The sequence below is a fragment of the Vitis riparia genome, chromosome 8 (assembly GCF_004353265.1).
Source record: "Vitis riparia cultivar Riparia Gloire de Montpellier isolate 1030 chromosome 8, EGFV_Vit.rip_1.0, whole genome shotgun sequence".
Taxonomy (NCBI): Eukaryota; Viridiplantae; Streptophyta; class Magnoliopsida; order Vitales; family Vitaceae; genus Vitis; species Vitis riparia.
Genome location: NC_048438.1, coordinates 18,608,144 through 18,630,550, shown reverse-complemented (window position 1 = coordinate 18,630,550; position 22,407 = coordinate 18,608,144). Strand labels below are relative to the sequence as shown.

Genomic DNA, 22,407 nt, shown 5'->3' with positions numbered 1-22,407 from the left:
CTTTAAAATAAAATAGGAATTTAAGATTTAAAAACCTTTTTTTTTTTACCTATTTTATATATATATATTGCACATTTTGTTATTGCACTTGAAATAGGAGCATGGATTTTTTTTGAAGGTTTAGTCCTCATTTTTGGAGAGAAAAAAAAAAAAAAAGTAGGTGAAAGTGCAAGAATGGGGATATGTATAAAAGACGACCTATGTGAATACGGTGATAGGTGATGAAACAAGAGAAAGGAGAAAACAAATCGAGATGAGAGACCCTAATTGGTAGGAGAGATAGGGATGAGAGTATCCATGTAAAATTTATTCCTTTGAGAGATTGAACCTAGGGAAAATCTAACCCTAATTGGGAAAGACTAAACCAAGACTTTAATTGGGAAAGATTGAACCAAGACCTTAATAGGGGGAAATTGAACATGAGGAAACCTTAACCCTAATCCATAGAGATTGAACCTAAAGAAATGCACGGATTAAAACTGGAGGAGGTGATTGACTGTGTGAGATCATGAGATACGAGAGAGATGAGAATGACATCAACACTCAAACAATTCAAGCCTCTTGAAATTGCTTAAGTGAGCCTTAAGCTTTACATCGATCTTAACTCATAATGTAAGCAAATCGATCTCAACTCATAATGCAAACAAAGCTACTCAACTTGAATAGAACAATGTATAATGTTTTATTAAACTATAACACTTCACAATGTTTAGAAGACTCTCAAATGATTGATGTCTTGACCAAATGAGATTATCCCCTATTTATAGGCACTCAAGAGACTTGAGAAACTCTTTGGATGCTTCAAAAGTTTTCCGCTACTCTAAAATACTTTACAATTCTTTAAAATATCTTACACAAGTTATGTACATGGTATATACTAAAGTCCACATCAACTCTTTAAAACGATAACTTTTTAGAATATTTTATAATACTCTCACTTTCTTTTATTAATGTCTTTAATTTTGTATTTGGATTTGACTTTGTAGCCATTGTGATTTATCATTTCGGCATCTCCTTGTTTGGTTTGAAGAATTTTGAACAATTTGTAAATCTAACTATTCACTCTTTTTGGCCTAAAAGTTAGGCAACAAAAATGTCATCACTTTTTTTTTTTTTCTTTTATGGTAAAAATCATTTAAAATATATATATATATATATATTTGGTATTTATCCATTCAAAATGGATTATTTTTCAAATTCAATAATGGAAAAGGGTAGATTTATTTTTCAAAACTTTGACATAAAACCAAGTTTATTGGAGAAAATTTATGTTTAGATGGAATTTTTAAAGATATTTATTAATTACTAGTTAAAAAATACGTGCAAAGTAATAAAATATGTTTTTTAAAATATTTTACAAAATATAATAGAAAATTTTTAAACAAAGGTGTTTGTATTAATTCTTTATATTAATAAATTAATAATAAATTCCTATAATTTTTTATTGATAATAAATAGATTCATATTAATATATTTTTAAATAAATTTATACTTACTTATCTTTGATCTTCCAATGAATGTTGAAGGGTTAAAATATTCATCTCTTTACATAATATTAATATTTTTTAATATTAAAATATATATAAATATCATATAAATAAATATAATAATAATAAGATAATAAATATTAATATAATGTAAATAAATAAATAAAAATCATAAATTTAAAATTAAACTTTTATTTTTTAACTTAGGAAAATTATTGAAAGATACATAAATATCAAATTATTTATATAAAAAATATATGAATATGCATTTATTATTAATTTATTTATTATAAAATATATAAATATATTATTAATTTATTAGTCCAGGAAAATTACTCATTCAAGTAAAATATTTTATTTCAATTTTTTTATAAAATATAAAAAAAATGTTTTTTTAAATATAAATTAATTATGATAAATGTGGTAATTACTAATATCATCATTATTTTTTATATTATATTTAATTGAAAACAAATCACATGCAAAAAAAACACACACGGAGGAAAATTAAAATTGTAATTGAATTGTAAAAATTGTCCTTAAGTAGGTGCTATAATAGAATTTGTAAAAAATATTGACTAGAAAGTAGAAGAACCAAGTGTGTATAGTTTAGATAGTTAAACCTTAGAAAACTTTGTACAGCGTTTAGAGGGTAAAACAAAACCTTATAATTTTTTGGAAATATTTAGAAATAATAATAAAAAAATACCCCTACAAAGGAATTCATAAAAAATAAATTAAACCATCAATAAATAGAAGAACCAATAAATATTATAAATACAACTATACGAATAAAAAAACAAATTAATATGGAAAATAAGGTTAAATCTATTACATTTTCAACAACAATTAAATTGAAAACCTTATAATTAAAAATAGATGTTATTTTGTAAGCAAATAAAATCTCACAAAGATAAAAAATAATAAATCAAAAAAATAAAAAACTCAACATGGTATCAAATAATGAGAAAGAAAAGAGAGAAAAATAAAAGTTCAATTGTTCTTCATATTACAAAAAAATTGAAAAGACAAAATAGAAAGGAAAAAAAATGGTCTCCAAAAAACTTTGATTTGAAGAGTAAGAAATGAGAAAGTTATAATATTTGCTTTATTCTACAATTTAAAGGTGTAGATTAATTCTTTCAAGAATTTGAGCAATTTTTTCTCAAGAATTTGAGTGACTTCTTTAAAGTAAGGGTTAATAATGCAGTAAGTCATCTTATAATTCTTTCTTTATTTTCATCTATTTTTAAAGTATCAAAATGTTTGAATTCCTTAAAATAAATCAAATGATTTTTTTTTTTAAAGATATTATAATTTGTTATTTGGTTTATAAAATAAATTAGGAATATCATATGATTTGTTTGATTATTATGCAAGTAAATTTTACCATTTCAATTAATTAAAAACGAGAGTTTAATACACTTTATCCCTTCAACCTATTTTGCGTTTTACACATTACCTCCTCAGGTTTAAAATCGAACAAATTGTCCTCCAAGCTTCTTAAATACCAACATTGTGACTTTTTTTTGTTGAATGAGATTAGATTAATTGGACAAAAATGTCATATATTACACATGTAACCTAATAAGTGAAGGTAGATTTATAATTTGAATCACCGTGTAGGTCTATATTAAAATTATCATCATGTCATTGAAAAGTGGAATGAACGTTGTCCTTCACTTTTTCGAATCAACCAAGGCGAAAAGAGAGTGCAATCTATTGACAAAAGGAGTTGGTCATGGAAGAGACCATGAAAAGTTAAAACTAAGTCCAATAAGCTATATTAGAGCATGATAATCATATAATCATACACCCCTAAAAAAAAAAAAAAATTTTGAGAAATTTGACTTTTGGTTTTCAAGGTACATATATTTTAGGGAACTAACCCTCAAAACATACAATCTAACAGTAAAATCATCAAAATTTTGAAACTACCTTTTAACCCTCCTCTCGTCTTGCCATGAGCTACCACAATTTTTTCTTCTTTTTATTTTCCATGCGGGTGCTAAAAAATGCAATTCTTTCTTCTATCTTACTGTAGCAGAACTACCCAACTACCTTAAAAAAGCAAGTTTAATTTTTATTTATTTATTTATTAACTAATCACATTTGGACAACACTAAAATAATGTTTTCCTTATTCTCCCACAATCTCAATCTCCAATGGTAAAGAATACCTAATTCGTAATTCCATTACACACTCGTAATGCTTCCAAACTTGGCAATATCAGCAAGGCTCAGAATTTCTACAATTACGGAATCAAAGCCATCTCAATTTGTCCAGCAGTAATGAGTTCCACACTGATGTGGGCTTGTACCTGGGCCTTAGAATTTTTCAATAAGTTGGCACATCAAATTGATTCTCAAAGTCGAGAATTGAAGATGCAAGCCAAGCCCCCCTCATTAGGCGTGGAGGGCAGCCTGGATCTAATATTGTTCAGGAGGTAATTGTCCAGTCAAGTATGAAACCCACTGCCCTGGACCTAAAATCTCTCTTTTTCATACATTGATTTGGCAAAATTTCAATTCATTGGAACCATATATGTGACAAAGGACTCCAGAGGACATCAGGAGATAATACCAACTTTTCAGTGGTTGTACTTATACAAGTTCAAGTTCAGTCAGTTGGATCCCTGTGTTATTAACTTCATTGGGTTGGTTCCCTGCTTCTATGACTTCATTTGGAAGGTATTTATTACTTATGTTTCAAGTTTGATGTTTGGTGCGACTGGATCTTGATACTCTCCCTCTCATACCATTAACACATTGTATCTATCCTTTTCCTTTCTTTTTTTTTTTCCCAAACATGTTGGGAACGTACATTTTGGTAAGAAGAAATGAAAATTATTGATATTTAAGAGCCCAAGTTACCGAGCAATCTGAGAAGAGACTATAGTTAAATAATCAGATTATATGATTTCTTTTATGATGCTTTTGCCGAAGGGGGCCCTGGTGATGTGTTGTTGCATATTTTTCTCCTTTGGGACTTTTCTGAAGCTGTAAAACTCTCTTAGCGAGTCTAAATGAGTGGCGGACATTGGGAAAGAAAAACTCAAAGACGGTCCACAACTGATATACGAATCTTTCTGTGTCCGGAGTTGGCATCATGTAATGTTACACAAGAAAAAAGCAGGTTGAAATGGACATGATGATGGATGCTTTTTGGACTGAATTTTGCGATATGGTCCACAAAAACTGATGTGATGTATATTTTGAGATTCTAAAGAACACTGAACATGTGATATATGCTGCACAGTGAGCATCCACACTCTCCCTGTCTCAATAATGCCAATATCACAAGTAAATGCGTTTGTCTCGTATTTTTTAGCACAGATACTGTATTTGACAATGGGTGTTGACAACTTGGAGTGATGAAGAATGCAGGCTGATCATGAGGAACTGCTCCATTGCACTCCCGGTGGGTGGAAAGATGATACCTGTGAGTCTGTGCTGCCAAAGGAGTGCGACAATAGTCTTAAAACACAACCCTCTTGGAGGGAGACAATCGTTGTCATGACAATCAACAGAGCCAAGGTGTAGCATAGGACTGAAGAAGAATTTCGGCAGATGGTTCTCTCTGCAAGTTTCCCCCATTTACGAGCATTCTATATCAAACATTGCACCAAAACATTGGAGCAACTGTAATAAGAAAGCTGTTAGCGGTAGTTACTTACCAGTTATCACTTTGTTACTTGAGCCTCGATTAAAGAAACAACTCCGAGCTCTTCTTTTAGATTCCATCAAGGTACTGTTTTGTACTTATCCTTAGGCCCAAAAGCAGTCTTACCATAGCTTTGGTCACAAACTACAGCTCTTCCTTTGTAACTTGTGGAGGTCCCTCCTCTTCTTTGGAAAACTCTTTTCTAACTTTTGAAATGAAATAAAGCACTTTATCAGAACCATCTATCAAATTATCAAACTAAGTCCCAATCTTGATTTTGTTTCTATTATAACTGTGAATGGTTATAATTTTAATTTGTAGTCATTTCCATACCAATTCGAAAAATTAAAATTGGGTGCAGACAATGAAAGTAACATCATCTATGAATTATTTTATACAAAACCTTCAACTTTTGTATGTTTGTTTGTTAATTAGAAGTGAAGATAAGTGTGGTTGGATGCAGATAAAGAAATATGAATGGGGCAACAGCCAAAAAAAAGACCATCAATCAAATCAAAGCGGTGGGTAAATTAGGAGAGGAGTGTAGCGGTCGGACATTCCATAGAAAAATGTAGAGTAGGAGACAAAACAAACGGAAGGAATGGAAGACATCGGAAAAAATCGTGGGAATATCACAGTGTCGATGATGCCGAGGGGGATGGCCCACTTCTTTCTTCCTTTCTCTTGTCGAATTATAGATTTATAAGGCAATTTATTTTGAACACGTAATGACCTCTTTATGTACGCTGGAGATGAACATACACACCGGTTTAAAATTATAAATGGGGCCGGCTGTTTCCGCATTTGCCTTGAGTGCATTGTTCGTGTATACTCGCTCGTTGTCATACACATGAATGAGACGCCAAAGAAAAGGAAAAGCAGTGTGCGAAAATAAAACAACAACCTACAATAATGACCAGCTAGCTAACTCTCTCCCTCCCCTTCCCTCTGCTTTGGTTCTGTCACTCGATTCTTTCATCATTCGTTTCTCCCACTAAGTAGGCGATGAGTTTGTGATAATGGTGGTTGTTTTCTGAATTTGTAAGAGTTTGGAGAGAGAAAGGGAATTAAAAAAAAAAAAATGTTCAGGTTGCATAGGAGCAAGGCGGCTAAATCAGGGGAGAGGGTTGATTTCAAATTCTCAAACTTTCAGGCCACTCAGGTACGCTCCCTGTTTGGTGGAAAAGGAAGGAAAATGCGTGAGAATATAAGCCCTTTTCAAGCGTTTTACCTTTCTTTCCTCTTCTTCCTTCTTTGATGGAATTAAACATAGGCTCTACTTTCTTGTAATGCACTTTCTCGTTCAAAAACATTGATAATTTTCATGAAAATGTTGCAATGCCTTACAGACTTCACATTAACGATTTCCCAGAATTTGCTCGAACTGCTATAAATTTTTCTGGTCAAAATTTTGAATTCCGTACTATGCAAGACCGAAAAACTATCTTTTATTTCATATGCCGGATTTGTTCATGAGAGGTTGATCTAAGTATTAGATAATGGCATGTTATCTACTATGATTGTGAAATTTTTCATAGTCTTCTGAGATTCTTAAAGAGGTTGAATACTTAAAACTATCATCTACTGCTGAATGGTGGAATTGTTTCAAACCAAGTGATAGACTGAGGATTTATTTCCATCAGATTAATGATATTGTATAGCTAACCCCATTTGGTTCAAAGAAAGGCTTTGGCTGAATTGAGTATCTAGGATATGTGCTGAATTGTCACTCCTTCTGCTAACTACTAGTATTTTGTGGTAACAGGTGCCAAAAGGGTGGGACAAACTTTTTGTATCTATTGTCTCCGTCGAAACAGGTAAATCAATTGCAAAGTCGAGCAAAGCATCAACACGGAATGGAAATTGTCAATGGACAGAAACCCTGTCAGAATCAATTTGGATTTCCCAAGAGGATAACTCGAAGGATCTGGAGGAGTTTCTCTTCAAGTTTGTTGTTTCCATGGTATTATTGTTGTTACTACCCATCAACTCTATGTTCTAACCATGCATTTCTTTGACAAATTGTCCTTGTAATGGGAGACAACGCTTGAGGGGTCTTAGTATTGTCAACTCTGTACAATGTGCACATCCTCTCGTTGCTGATTATCGCTACTTAAATAACAGATTGGCAATTATGATTATTGTTGTTTTATTCTCTATGGACCAGGAAATGATTTTCTTTTTGTTCATTATCCTTTGCTTTCTTTAAATGAACTGTTATAATTCCTAGTGACTTTCTTATTATAGGGATCAGCTAGATCTGGAATCCTTGGAGAGGCTACCATCAATATGGCAAGTTACATGAGTTCAAGTGCCTCTGTTTCAGTTTCATTGCCTTTGAAGAAGTGCAATCATGGGACAATTTTACAAGTGAGTCATACACTCCTGCTGGTGATGTTTCCATTATTACAAAATTTAAAGATCAGGGATTTACTTATGAAGATTTGATTGCAGTCAACTAGAAATTGAGAGTGGTTTGTTTGAGAATGAATTGAGTAGCAGGATCAAGGATTTTCTATCTGTGATTTCCAAGATGTTGAATGGACAGGAGATGTAGAGGCTAGTTTAATCCATTGAGTCAAATTTTATTTCAGAGAATTTTCTCCTTGTTCTATATGTATATGCATGCACACATATACATATATCTTTGTTTCTATGGAAGATTATATTTGAGTTATTTGAGCTTCCTCGACTGCATTTTAAATGGAAGATTCTAAATGGTCTGTCATTAAGTGAGGAGTATGATTTTTGCGAGGAGCTTTTCCACCCAAAAGGAAAAAAATGTGGAAGATAGTCTCTCTTAAAGCGGTTAATAGTTAAATATCTATTAGTTTGGCATGTGATGTTTTAGTTGTTTTTTCAATCACTAATCTGCAATTCTTCATAACAGAAACTGAGTCATATTTTCATGTCAATGTCGAATACTCAACCATGCGTTCCCCAAAACACCATGTAAAAGTCATGGTGGGGGAGAGTGGATGAGTCCTAATTCCCACAAAACACTCATGTAGGATGGGAGATTGATGCCTAAAGGATATAGGAGATATAGATACAAATGGAAATAAGAATATTTCCAAGGAAGGTGCATCTAAAAAATGTCCCAAATGTATGACAAAACTTATCAAAACCTTCAAACCACTAGGGTCTTAACAAGACCTTTGTTCACCACTCTCTGTGGTCACATCTACTCTATGACTGCCCTTAATCTGTGTTGCATTCACATACCCTTCTCCTCTTGTGAAGGTAACGTGAAACGCAGGCAATGTGGTGGAATATTTCACTAACCTTCTGTGATCTAGCAACAGTAAAAACAATGCTTTGCTTTGTTTTGTTAGCAGTTGCCAGTCATTAGAATTGAGACAATGGTTCATAATTTTTCCAAATATTTTTTTTTTAAAATCTAGAGAGTTATTCTCATGATCAACCAGAAAATTTTGAAATTCATTATGTAAGAAGTCCATTCTTGACTTGGAGAGAAGTTGTCGAAGAGGAAAAGGAGGAGAAGCCTTCGAATCCACAAAGCAAAGTGAAAGGAAATTCACAAGTAGTACTAAGCAAATTTCTAGTTCTATTTAAAATAAGTTAAAAGCAGTTACTGATGGTGTAACTAATAGAGAAATAGAGTTATTGAACTGACAATGTGAAGTTCAAGCCTATAGCTAGTTAGCAGTCATTACTATTCTCCATCTCTCAGATGGTTTTTTCACTTTGTAGTTATGGCCTTGTATTTTAGCATTAGCTTGTTTGGTAGTGCACTGCCACTACTAAAAGCCATCAGATCTGCCATTCTGGCTCTAACTCTGTTTTTCTTGTCTGTCTAATTTGTAGGTAAAAATTCATTGCTTAACACCAAGGATAAAACAAAGGTTTGTTCTTGATGCTGAAGCTTCTTTATTCTTTGTTTGAATTTCCACTAGTTCGTTTCATTTGGAAGCTTTGCTGCATGTTTTCTAGGGATGAGGAATCCAAAGACACAAATTCCCATGAAGAGGATCCAAAGGTGGATAATCATGATACAGATATAGAGTTGGATGGGTCTGATAATGCTGCAAAGAATGGAGGATCATCCTCTAGTAAAGACTTGGGCCCTGCCTCACATCCTGGAGAACTTGGGAGTAGGGTGTGACACTTTTTCTCTCATCATTGGTTGTATAACTCTCTTCTGTTGTACTTAAACATGGTGGATTTCCCATCTTTTGTTATGCTCATGCTCAATGCAAGAACATGTCAGTTGTGCATAATTTTTCTTGCCTGATATGATTTTAGAAGACAACATTATGTGTCCAATGTCATTAGAATTGTCTGAACCACTGCTTTAGTCATAAAAAAAATTAGAGCCATGTGATCTACAAACTTGAAAATCTATATCTTTGTCAATATCTAATAAGCTGAACCAAGACCGATTGTCTCACTTTCCTAAAAAATTACTTTATGGCTAAATCACATTAACAATTACTAGGAATTTTATAAGGTTAATCACATTTTACTTTGTGGAATAGTGCTGCAAACTTTGAATGATGATCTCTCATCTTGTGAAATATTTGATAGATTTAGTATGCTGTTTGTTGTGATATCCTCCTCTGCTGTGTTTTCTATTTCTATGTATGTACTTCTCAGCCCATTTGCTCCCCTTGGTGCATTGTTATGTTAGCTTCAATATTCAAAGAAAAATATACTGCATAACATAACAGATACAACATGTCCTTGAGCGTCAACACATCATAACTATAGAATAATGCAGAAAGTAAAAAATTTAGAACAGGCGCCACTATAAAAATGTTGATACACCTTCTTGTACACATTTTTCAAGAAAATAAAGGTGGAATCTCTTGTAAGCCTCTAAATTGGTCTCAGGAACTTATGGAGATTGGAATTTGAAGAAACCACACTACAACACGCATTTCAGCTGTTCCTTGAGAGCTGGAGCCGGAGACAGCTTGAATCCAACTCCTAAATAGTGAATAGAACCACAATTGGAATTCCTAGGTAGTTATATATTTGTATTATGTTAATAGGGAGGAGTGCCCTACACATTTTATCTTCCTATAGCTCTCTACAGTTGCATTCCATCCTATTTGGTCAAAACTTGTACTGTTTTTTGAATGAACTCTTCATTGAAACATAGACTTCTTTCAGCACTGAACATACCCTACAACAAAAGGATTAAGGAAAAACTAATGTGTGAGTTCATTAAAATCTTTTCTTTCAATCTCCAAATTGATCCTATTAATCTTGGTTGGCGAACAAGCATTCCTGCCTCATTTAGGGAATTTAACTGCAATCTTTGCCCCAAGTTATTAAACTGGCTTATGATGCAGAAAAAAGACATAAATATATAAATTTCCTATAAATGTTTGAGTACAAGCCATGAAATCATATTCATATATACTCCCAGTAATCGGGGGCTCTGTATATGGATTTATTAATTTTCTGCTGTGGTGTGCATATGGTGTATGCAAAAGAGGCCATTACTTAATTACTTTAATCATTCTTTGTTGTTACTATGCAATTGACATAACATCCTCACTTCCCTGCAGGAAACAAGTTTCTCCACATCAGGTTCCAATCACAGCTTTGACTCTGCTGGGGGATTTGTAGTAAGGGGAAGTTTCTCCTCTGCAAACAACATGAATGGTGATGGGAACAAACCCACTGGAAGAGATGACTCAACCAGCTCCCAAACTAGTGCATCTCACGACAAATATACCTTTGAAGATCCTCCTCAATCAATTCATTCATTATTTAATTCAAGGGTAATGGGTTCAGGAAATCTTTCTCAGAATCCTCCGCCAGACATAGCTCTAAGTGCTTCAAATGTTATTGCCTCATCATCCTTGACAAATGGTGGTTCTTCTAAAAACCTTCTGGAAGCTGCAGAAGATACAATAGAAGAGCTTCGTGCAGAAGCAAAAATGTGGGAAAGAAATTCGCAGAAGCTAATGCTTGATTTAGAAATCCTGAGGAAGGAGTTCTCTGATCAGTCAAAAAACCAGGCAACTTTGGATATGGAGCTTTCAGCAGCATACTCAGAACGTGATGCTTTGAAGAAAGAAATTGATCAACTGAAAATATTGTTAGAGGAATCAGAGATGAAACAAGCCATGGGGGAGTCCACATTTCAAGATGAAGGAGCAACCCATATTCAAAAGGAACTAGAGGATGAGATAAAATTTCAGAAAGAATCCAATGCAAATCTTGCTCTGCAGTTGAGGAGAAGTCAAGAGTCAAACATTGAGCTTGTTTCTGTCCTTCAGGAACTGGAATTGACGATAGAAAAGCAGAAAATTGAGCTAGAGGATCTTGCAGCTTTACGGTTGAAACTCAATGATGCAGATAGCTCCATCCATGAGAGTTTAGCAGAAAACAAGGATGTAGCACTCCAGCTGCAACAATTGCAGGATTCGGAGAAAAATTTACAAGTTAAGGTGGGATTTCTGGAACAAGCCTTGGAAGACAAAAACCATGAGTTAGAGAATGAACGGAGTTTGAGTAATCAGGCTATTTTGGATGTTGAGACAGGATACAAATCCAAATTATCTGCTAAAGAAGAAGAAATCGTCGACTTGGAAGCAAGATTATCCGAGTCTATCAAAGGAACAAATTCAGAGCAAATGGTTGCCAATAATGGAGGTGATGAAAGTCTGATCAAAGAAATTGAAGCCTTGAAAGTAAAGTTGGAGGAGCTAGAGAGAGATTGCAATGAGCTCACAGATGAAAATCTGGAACTCTTATTCAAGCTTAAGGAATCAAAAAGCAAATCCATGGGAGGAAGCGCATCCTTTGATTTTTCATCCACTGAGGTTCCGGCTAAATCTTATTCCAGTTCTGAGTCAGAAGTGAGTGAACTTAAGCTCCAAATATGCCATCTGGAGCAAGAGCTGGAGAAGAAAGTGCATGGGGAGGATCAGCTTGCTGCCTTTGGAACATCAACTATTTTTTCTGAAGTATTTAAACAGCTTCAGATGGCTCTGTCTCAAATAAAGAAACCATGGTATGGTGTATCTTCTCATGTAAATGAAGAATGTGGCTGCGATATTGATAACTTAGTTGATTTGAAGAGTGTAGATGCGATTGCTCACAGAGACCATGTGGAATCTATCATGAACTGTTTAGTTGAACTGAACAGATTATTGGAAGCAAGGATAATTGAATGTGAAGAAGTTCGCAAACATGATGAAGCTGAGATCAGGGATGGGAGCAGAACAATTATAGAGGCCCAAAAGAAGCTGGAAGACTACATTGTAAAGGAAAATAATCTTTATCGATCGATTCATGAAATTGAGAGTTCAAAGATGGAACTGGAAGTTAAAGTTACAGATCTGGATAAGGAATTGACAGAAAGAAAGTCTGAGCTAATAAAGCTTGAAGCTTGTCTGCTATCAAAGGAAGAGGAAATTGGTCTCCTTAGACAGTCCCAAAGGGAATCAGAAAGTCAGGTTTCTGAGCTTCAAAAAGAAAAAACTCAGCTGGAGGAAAACATTGAAATTGTGGTGAGAGAAAGTAATATTACCTCCAAATGCTTGGATGATTTGCGAAATGATTTAATGGTGCTTAGCAGCAGTGTGGATTCCCATGTTTCTGCCAACAGGATCCTTCGGAGGAAAATGTCAGAGCTAGAGAATGGAAAGCGTGAACTAGAGCTCCATATATCTGAGTTAGAACTAGAGAATGTTCAGTTATCAGAACGCACATCAGGCTTGGAAGCTCAACTAAGGTATTTGACAGATGAGAGAGCATCCTGCCAGCTGGAACTAGAGAATTCTAAATCTGTAGCCTCGAGTTTCCAAGATGAGATCAGAAGACTGGCAATTGAGATGGAGACACAAAAGGTGGTTATAGAACAAAAACTACAGGACATGCAAACTAAATGGTCAGAAGCTCAAGAAGAGTGTGACTACCTGAAAAGAGCAAACCCTAAATTAAAGGCCACTGCTGAGAGACTCATTGACGAGTGCAGCTCTCTTCAGAAGTCCAACGGAGAGTTGAGAAAGCAAAAACTGGAGTTGCATGAGCGCTCTACTCTATTGGAGGCCAAATTGAGGGAATCACAGAAAAGATTTGCCAATTGCTCCAAAAGAGTAGAAGTTTTAGAAGAAAATCTTTCTTCAATGCTTGAAGATATGGCTTCAAAAGAGAAAATCTTCACTTCAGAATTAGATATTCTACTTCAAGAAAACAGGAAACAGAAGGAGAAACTTATTCTGGGGGAAAGCTTGTTCAATCAGAGGTACTCGGAGAAGACAGCAGAAGTTGAGAAGCTTCAGAAAGAGGTAGAACACCTAAACAATCAAATTTCTGCAACCCATGATGAAAGAGAGAGAATAACATCCAATTCTGTTTATGAAGCATCCAGCTTACATGCAGATAAAGCTAAACTTGAATCTGAGCTTCAAGAAGTTCAGTCCAAAGTTAAATTGATTGAGAATGAGCTCTATATTGTCCAACTGGAATCTGAAGAAAAGGTACAAGGCTTGACGAGTGACCTTTCTATTTCCAAACAAAATCATTCAATGCTGATGGCTGACCACAAAAAAAATTTGAAGTTGCTGGAAAATTATAGATCAAGTGAAGAGAAACTTAAGACCACTTTGAGTGATCTTGAACTAAAGCTTACAGTTTCTGAATATGAGCGCCAACAACTCCTGGAAGAAACTGCTAGTTTGAAGGTTCAGTTGCAGAAATTAGCACCTCTTCAGGATGAAGTTTTGGCTCTGAAGGCTGAGTTTGATGCAGCTAAATTTGAAAGGGGAAAAATGGAAGCTTCATTGCATTTAATATCTGCAGATAACGAAGAACTCAAGGCAGAGAAGATTTCATTCATTGAGAAGATTTCTAGCTTGGAAACGTCCACATCTGAATTAGAGGACTGCAAACTAAATCGAGTTGTCTTAGAAGAAAAGATTTTGCGCATGGAGGGTGATTTAACTGCAAGAGAGGCATTCTGTGCTCAGGATGCTGAGCTGAAGAATGAGCTCAGCCGGATTAGGAGAGAAGTCAGGCAATTTCAGCGAAAAGTAGAACAACTTGAGGAGGAGAAGAATGAATGCCTGAAGAGAGCCGAAGCCCTTGAAGAGGAACTGAAATTGATGAAGGAAGAGAAACAAGGTCGGAGCGAGTCCAGCAGTAAAAAATTTACTGGTCTCTCCAATGCCAAGGTGAATCATATGAGCTCAAAGGTTAGTGTCATTCTTCCTTGGAAACATAAAAACTTCAAATTGAAATTCATCTTTAATAGTATGTTGAGTTGATTTAGATATTGATAGACTTTAATTCTAACCTTGGATTTATCGGGCAGAATGAAACAGCAAAGAGCACCAATCAACATCGTGATAATAGAAGGAAGCAATCCACGAAGACCGGTCAAGTACGAGAACTTTTGAAAGATCAACAGAATACCTACAGCACCCAACATCAACAAGAGGTTAGACATCTAAATTGTCTACTTTATTTTGCCTCCAGAGCTAACATAGACCCTCCAACCTTGTAACATCTTTACCTTTGCACATGTACTCTGTTGAATCCTGCTTGACAGTATTTGATTGTAAATTAATCCTCTCAACATAGGCGAGTTCTTCTTACTCTTTGAAGCTTCTTCTGCCCTTCTTTCATTTTTTTTTTTATTCATTTCAGGGTGATGAAAAGAATGGCTTGCAAGATAAAAATTCTCATGCTGTTGGAGTTGATCCTGTTTCAAAGGTGCAGTTGCTCGAGAATGAACTTGCTGAGGCATTGGAGGCCAATAAAAAGTATAAAGTTCAGCTTAAAAGGTGGGTATAAGTGGAACATATTCTGGCTATGGATATATCATTGATAGAACTAACCTTCACTTAACAGCAACAAAGTTATCTTCAAGAGGCAATATCCAAATTTAGTATGCCATTAGATCTCTTATTATTAATTCTGAACATTTTAGCAGGACACATAAATGGTTTCCAAAAGAGGCAATATCCAAATCTAGCATTTCTCATTTTTGGCCTATAGATGATAATCAAAACACGTCAACAATTTTTTTTTTTTTTTTTTCAAAAAAATTCTACTTCATATCCTTATAATAGTCCCAATCTAGAGATATCAGCTTATTTAAATTTTTTCTAGATTATATGATCAGAGGCTTGGAGGAGTTTAATCGTGGTCAGTACAGAATTAACTTAAAAAAATAAAAAATAAAAAACTAAAAAGGATGAAATAGAGAAAATCCCAAAGAAATTTGAAGAATTAAATTTCTTTAAGAATTAAATAAAGGAAGAATAATGTTTATGAAACAACTTTTGTTATGATAGAAAATGATTATTTTTTTCTTTTCCAAACATCCTAAACCAAGTCCTTGAATTACATCTAGGTTTACATCTTGTGGTTTTTGGCTGCTCCTGTGGTTGTTAGTTTGTTTTTGGTTGGTTATGTCTTGTATGATTGACAGCCATCTAAGCTGTCATCCAGTAATGATCTTTGAGACAGAACCTTTCCTATTTTGATTCCTTCCTTCTCTATCACTTAAATTGGGAAATAATGGTTCACTTTGATCCATCTCCTGCTTCAAGAACTTAAATCTGGGGTTTCTGTGTAGAACTCTGCCCACTCCATTGTTTTCTATATTGCATCTTATCCCCAGATGGGAGTTGTTTGTGTTTAAATGATGGGGTTAGGGATGCAGAGGACTAGCTGATTGCAAAGGTCATTACGTGGGACAATAACTATAAACCCCCCCATCCCAACTGTTAAAGAACCCAACTGAAAGATTACATGACCATATTGTGAAGATCATATGTAGTGATCATTTTTCTATGTTAAGATCTAATTGTGAGGAAGCAACATATAAATCTATATGGAAGGCTCTAAAGGAACCAACAGTGTGACCATCAAGATACTGAATTGAAGGTAGTGAAGAAAGATGTGAAAGTCTACAAGATTATGAATGCAGAAATCTAGATAGTGAAAAATTAAGGACCATTCTGGTTTCTCTTAATATGACAGTGGAGCATTTGGGCTTGAATCAGCTGAGGTTTATGTTGACTTGTTGATAAAAGCTAAGATAAAATACAGAGGAACAGAAAATTAACTGAGAAGTTGTTAATCAACTTTGATAGGTTTTCACTGGTATTATAGCAAAAAAAAACAATATTGATATACCAAAATAAGCAAATAAAAACTTCAGATGTCTTTCATCATATTAAGGTAGCAAATGCCGGACAACATGAACTATTCCAATGTGAATGATAAATCAATTGTCACATCTCTATGTCAGGCCAGTGTACATTGTTTTAACAGAATCCTGGATTACTTTTCAGGTTGTCTGATGGGCGAAAAGGTCCTGCAGATGCTTCAAGGAAATCAACAGCTGATGGTGAAGTAGTACCAAAAGAAAGATATGAACGCACAAAATCATCCCTAGAGTCAGAGTTAAGAGACATTCGTGAACGCTACTTCCACATGAGCCTCAAATATGCAGAGGTTGAAGCTCAGCGTGAGGAACTTGTGATGAAGCTCAAGGTCACCAAGAATGGAAAGAGGTGGTTCTCATGAATCCTTTCCCTTTTATCTTCTCCAAATCCCAGGTGCAGCTTTTTTGGTGAATCTTTTTTGTTGTATCACAATTTTCATTTTGCACTCATATTCATCACAGATTCACAATAGGGTTTGCGATTTGTGTAATGTAGTATTAGCCAAAGGAAACTACTTTGTAAATAAAATAACAATTATATATATAAGGTGCATAACATGAACATGCATGTGCCATATCAAACTATCAATGTTAGACGACCCGAGAATAATGTGTGCAAAAATGTTAAGGGACTTCACATAATCTGATTTCTATGTGACCATTTCCATTGTTCAGGCTTGTGTATGTTAGATAGTGTTTACCAGAAAGCTAATAGAAACTAACTATAGAACTACTACAAGAATGTCTATGGATGAAATACCGGGCGCCCATGCAAACCAGGCGATAAGTTAATTTCATTTGCTAGTGTCATGATCAAAGGTCTAGACACACTTCTAGACCATTCCAATGGCCTGAACACTGTCCACAGTTTCTGCAAAGATAGGTAGAGTTGGTTGACCTTAGAGAAAAGCCATTCAATATTTTGTTTTAGTGGTAATGCATAAAGCAGCTCATTTCTGTTGTGGTCCAAAGTGTTGTATATGTTGGAAGGCAAATTCTCAGTAAAGCAATATGGCTTGAGGAAAGTGGTGGTTGTCGCATCAAGTAATATTCTTCCAGTAGTTCCAGGATCCGCATATGCCACCAACCTCATAAAATTTTGGCTCGTGCTATTTATATATTGACCAAGGGTCAGTTGTGCTCGTCATCTTTTCTGATATTCATCCATTAAATCTGTCTAGCTTGCTTGCGTAGCCCTGCTGCCCAGGTATATATATATATATATTTTTCCTTTTTACTCCTTAGCTGTATCTAGCAACTTTTGGCTAAACGGAGGATTACATGATCATCAAGGAGCAACTGCACCTTCAGAAAAGCATTACGCAATCAAAAGAGAGTACCGAACAAAATGATACTGCTTGTGTCACCAAGAAAATAAAATCTCACTGGGTCAAGGGAAATTAAGTTAAAGAAGCCTGGAGAAAAAGGCTTAACCAACTTTAAATAAGAGGCTATGTGTTTCTTGGGAAATGTTTTCCTGTAGGTGACACCAAAGAGCGCTTTTTATACACGTGACTTGACACCACATCAGAATCTGGTCCAACTGGCTTGACTTGCTATTGCAGCATGTGACTTATATTTGAGCGAAAAGAGTGACGATATTTGCCATTTAAACTTGTATTTCTATTGTTGTGGCATTCAGACTTGTATTTATATTGTTGTGATTAATGATAGGTTGGGGGTGTGGGGGGCAACACCCTGTGGTATGATTCAGAAGTATTTTTAAAATTTCATTTCTAAGGGTTAATATATCTAATTTGATTTAATAAGCAGTGAGAGTCTTCTTTCCTATTTCCGTGGATATAGACAATTTATCGAACCATATTAAATCTGTGTGTTCTTTTTTTTCTCATTTTTCTTAATTTTTCACCATAAATCATTACACGAATTTCAACACTTGCCCATGAACAAGTCCCAATGACAAAAAAAGGGGGGGGGGGATTTTGCCACCTGGCATGCCAGGTCATCTACTAGTATGGTGGAATGCATGATACCTGATTAGATAAACAAATGATGAAATGAGTATAGAGTGTAGGGCAAGAAAAGGAAATGAAGGGAAAAAGAATGGAAAGGGGAGCTGTCATGAGATGTGGAGCCAGTGGAGGTGCCAATGGCATATCCCTTGGAAGATGCTAACTTTCAGTCCCCATTTCACTACCCTACTTTCTTTTTGCCTCCTTTAACCAAAAGTGACCACACACTACTACTTAAGTCACCTCATCCTTTTATTGCTCCCATGACCAAGAAATCCTTATAACAACACACCAGGCCTCCCTGATCAACCCTCTCCGTACCCTCATGTGACCCTGAGCTTCATCTTCTCCCCACGGAGCCACCCCCACCAATGCCTCAAAGCAACCAGGTGGGGGTGGTCACATCCACTCCTATCCATGGTGGCCGCAGTCTTTCTTAGGTGTGCATATCCTTCCCCACGCTCGTTGATTCACGACAGTGGGAGAAATGGGGACTACTCGGACTGAATCGCCTTCTGAAGGGCGGTTTCTCGTGTAGGGCAACTTCGATCCTTTGGCATTTTCGCTTCCTCCAAATCTCTCTCTTCGCTTCTATGTGAAGTGGGCTAAGTCTGCTGGAGGAAACTTTCACAAGGGCGAGTCAGATTATGTTGGTTTCTTTTCTTTCTTTTCTTCTATTGCAATTATAATTAAGCATGAAAAATCATGAGTGCCTCGCCAGCTGATCATAAATGCACGTAGGCCTCTGGCCAAAGTTTATAATTGCAGACTTGCAGTCTGGTTGTATGGGTAATGCTTGGGTTACAGTTCTATTAGTTGGGTAAATCTTGAATCTTTTTCATGCCCATATTAGATGAAGATTATCATGGGTCAAACCCAATTTTAGTAGTGTCTTTCCTGTGCATTTATATTATTTATATTACTGGATTGATCTTGGTCTAATATCTCTAGCGTACAACAAATAATCAACCAATACAAAAAGAAACGGTAAAATAATTAGAGATCATAGCCAATCAAAATCAAGACTCTGCTGAATGGTTGTATTCATATTATTAAATAGCATTAAAAATTATTTAAACATAAAGCAGCCAGGTCCAAACTTCAAAGTGAAGTTTATGAAGGGATGTACGATCATCGTCTTAGTGGTCATCTGGGGTTATAGTTCTAATTAATCACTAAATTAGTAAATTATGTAATTTTTTTCATCCATTTTTCATATTGTTTGTATAGACTGGCAACTTTTGGAGATCATCTCTGAAATTTCCAATAGCAAGCAGAGAGCCAGAGCAACAGAATTCTAATGCCGGTGACTTCACCCAGTCCAACCATAACAATTGAAATCCACGTGGAGCCATTTATTTATTTATTTATTATTTTGTTAAAAAGAAAAAAAAAACGAAAAACAGAATGTCATAGTAAGTAATTTTAAAATTTTCATATTTTAAATTCTCCTTTCCACTCTATTTTTCAAATTAAATTTAATCTAATATAGGATGTTTATGCCAAAAAAAAAAAATCATTGAAAAAAAAGATATTATTTGTTTGGTTGTTATTTCATCTAATAAATTTTACTGTTTTTTTATAAATTTGTTTAATTATAAAAAGAATAAAATAATAAATATCCTAAAATTAAAAAAAATAAATATTAATTTTTAAATTATAAAAATCAAATATTTTAATATTTAATTACTCTTAATTTATGAAAATATTAATTAAATTAGATTTTTATCATCCTAATTATCCCGGGTCTCATTATTTTGTTCTTCTATTTTATGTTCTAATTTTATCTTTTTTTCATTCCTTTTCCTTAATAATTGGTGTGATAAGATAAGATGATTTTAGGTGTGATTTTTTTTTTTTCAAATAAAAAATAATACAAACTTTTTTATATTAAGTATTTACCTATTCTATATCTTTTAAAATTTGAAATAATAATTTTTTTTCAGATTATTTCACTCGCTCATGGAACCATGTCTTCGATTTTTTAAAATAGAAAAAAAAAATTATTATTTCACTCGGTCTTTTTTAAAATGGACATTTCATATTTAATAATAATATATAATTTTCCTGATTATGTTACCCGCCAAACTAACCGATATTCAAAAAAAAAGAAAAAAAGGAACGTTTAAATATCCATAGTCTTGTGCTAGTGATACCCGTTGCCAGGCCCTTTTTGGCTACTGATGACAAAAAAAATGGACCCACCTCTTCCCGAATAGTATAAGGAAAACGGTTAAAAGAAAACCGTTAAAAAGACCGTTATGTATTGTCTGATCTTAACTAATTTTTCATACGAACGGGACGGATTAAAAAAAAAATTTAATAATATTTTTTGGAAAAAAAAAGCTATTTTATAAATAAAATAATTTTGCATGAAGTTAGTTAAAAGACGTTATAAATACCGTTTTAATTTCTTGTGCGGATATGATATAAAAAATTAATAAAATAATGAACGTGAAAGTCTGAAAGACGACATTAGAGGTTTGAATCAACTGTAAATTGTTTTTAAATTATATAAAAAAATATATTAATTATAATTATTTTATAACACGTAAAAAGAAAAAGAGAAGAAATTGACAATCCCATTTTTTTAGGCGATGTGAAATGGAATAATTTTATTTTATTTCATCGATTTTTGTAATTTCATGGTTTATATATTTAAGGATCCGCCGCATTGCCCTTTCATATATCTTTTCTTTGATTCGCTGGTTGCTTGGGCCCCTCGATTTCACTCTTGACTACGTTTCTTTCCAATCTCCAAAACCCTAGTCACCATCTCTCACAAACATTGTTCCAGTCCCACATTCTCAATCCAAAATCCCATCACTGGACCCGATTTTTCAACGACTCCTTCCTCAATTTTTCTACTTATCCTGGTAACTCGAGGGGTTAGGGTTTCGAATCGATCGATTGGGTTTGTCTAATCGAAAATCTGTGGCCCGATTAGTGTTTCTGTTCTGCGCCGTTTTGGATATCGCAGTTTTGTTGTCTCTGGGTTCTGGAAAGGTATGAAACGCGAGTTAGCTTTTGCATTGGAGGTTCATTCCCAATGCGGTTTAATCGGTCGGACTCGGTCGACGAAGGCTCAGACTCAGAATGAAACTATTAACTGCAATGGGGTTGCTTGGAATGAGAGTAATAAGAAGCTGAAGACCTTGAATGATGAGTTGGAGGGGAATGATTCTAGTGATCGGATTCGCGAGACCAAGAATCGATGGGATGGGGTCATCCAGTATTCTAGAAATAAGAGACTGAAGCGTTTGGAAGAGTCCAAGAATGATGAGAGAAGAACCATTGCGGAGGAGCCAAAAGATGATGAAAGCACTACCGATGAGGAGCAGAAAACTGATGAGAATGACCCTGTTGTCGTGGAGAAACCTACGGGCGGCTATTTGGTGGGGCCCATTTGTGAAGAGGAGCCGAAGAGCCAATCCCAGAAAGCTTCAATCAAGGACGAATCAAATGATGGTAGTCTGAAGTTGCAAACTGCAGAACTGATCGATGAGAGCAAGGAGATAGATATTGCGGTGGAGGAGAAACTTCCAAAGCGGTTTACAAGATCAGCATTAAAATCGAAGGAGGACACTGTGGAGAGTTTGGAATCAGACTATAATTTTTGCAATTCTGTTGCCATAGGAGTTGACGAGAAGACAAATGGTGCGGTAAGATCATTAACAAGTCCAAAGAAGTTAGGACTGAAAATGTCAAAAAAGATTGCCTTGAACAAGGTTCCCTTGACAATAAGGGATCTTCTCGAGACTGGCATGCTGGAGGGATACCCTGTAACTTACGATGGTAGAAAGAAGGTAGATTCATACCTAATGGTGTTTATTTAACTATGTTAATTTGTTTTATTTCTTTATCAGCTGCTTTACATGAAAATAACAATTTGTTTTCATGCTTGGGGCTAAATTGTGATGTTTGAATTGTAGGGCTATAGGCTTCAGGGAACTATCAAAGGCAATGGGATCTTGTGCTCATGTTCTTTGTGCAAGGGAAGCAGAGTGAGTAGTTTCATTACTCCATAGTCAGCATGCGGAGTTGTTCAGTGACTTGAGTGAATGACTTTATTTATTATTTTCCTTATATAAATGTAGGTTGTTTTGCCTTCCCAATTCGAGCTCCA

At 34.8% G+C, this 22,407-nt stretch overlaps 2 protein-coding genes across 2 annotated transcripts in view; both read left to right on the top strand.

Moving 5' to 3' along the window:
* The first annotated feature begins 5,953 nt into the window (after positions 1–5,953).
* Positions 5,954–16,945, top strand: LOC117921356 (girdin-like). The gene is made up of 9 exons (XM_034839230.1): positions 5,954–6,312; positions 6,916–7,113; positions 7,398–7,520; positions 8,979–9,016; positions 9,105–9,270; positions 10,688–14,326; positions 14,446–14,571; positions 14,781–14,917; positions 16,436–16,945. Exons 1-9 carry the CDS (start codon positions 6,232–6,234, stop codon positions 16,668–16,670), a joined length of 4,743 nt encoding a protein of 1,580 aa, XP_034695121.1. The 5' UTR covers positions 5,954–6,231; the 3' UTR covers positions 16,671–16,945.
* A 4,025-nt stretch (positions 16,946–20,970) lies between these two features.
* The window catches only part of LOC117920676 (carotene epsilon-monooxygenase, chloroplastic-like), a 9,468-nt gene continuing 8,031 nt past the window's right edge, over positions 20,971–22,407 (top strand). Inside the window, 3 exon segments of the mRNA XM_034838272.1 lie at positions 20,971–22,087; positions 22,214–22,285; positions 22,379–22,401. Coding sequence (XP_034694163.1) covers positions 21,290–22,087; positions 22,214–22,285; positions 22,379–22,401 — 893 coding nt within the window. The 5' untranslated portion in view covers positions 20,971–21,289.

Excerpts from the sequence above, each read along its gene's own strand:
- LOC117921356 (XM_034839230.1), top strand. The coding sequence starts at position 6,232 with ATGTTCAGGTTGCATAGGAGCAAGGCGGCTAAATCAGGGGAGAGGGTT. Across the intron at positions 7,114-7,397 it reads TCAAGTTTGTTGTTTCCATG|GGATCAGCTAGATCTGGAAT; the intron begins GTATTATTGTTG and ends TTCTTATTATAG. Across the intron at positions 14,572-14,780 it reads GCACCCAACATCAACAAGAG|GGTGATGAAAAGAATGGCTT; the intron begins GTTAGACATCTA and ends TATTCATTTCAG.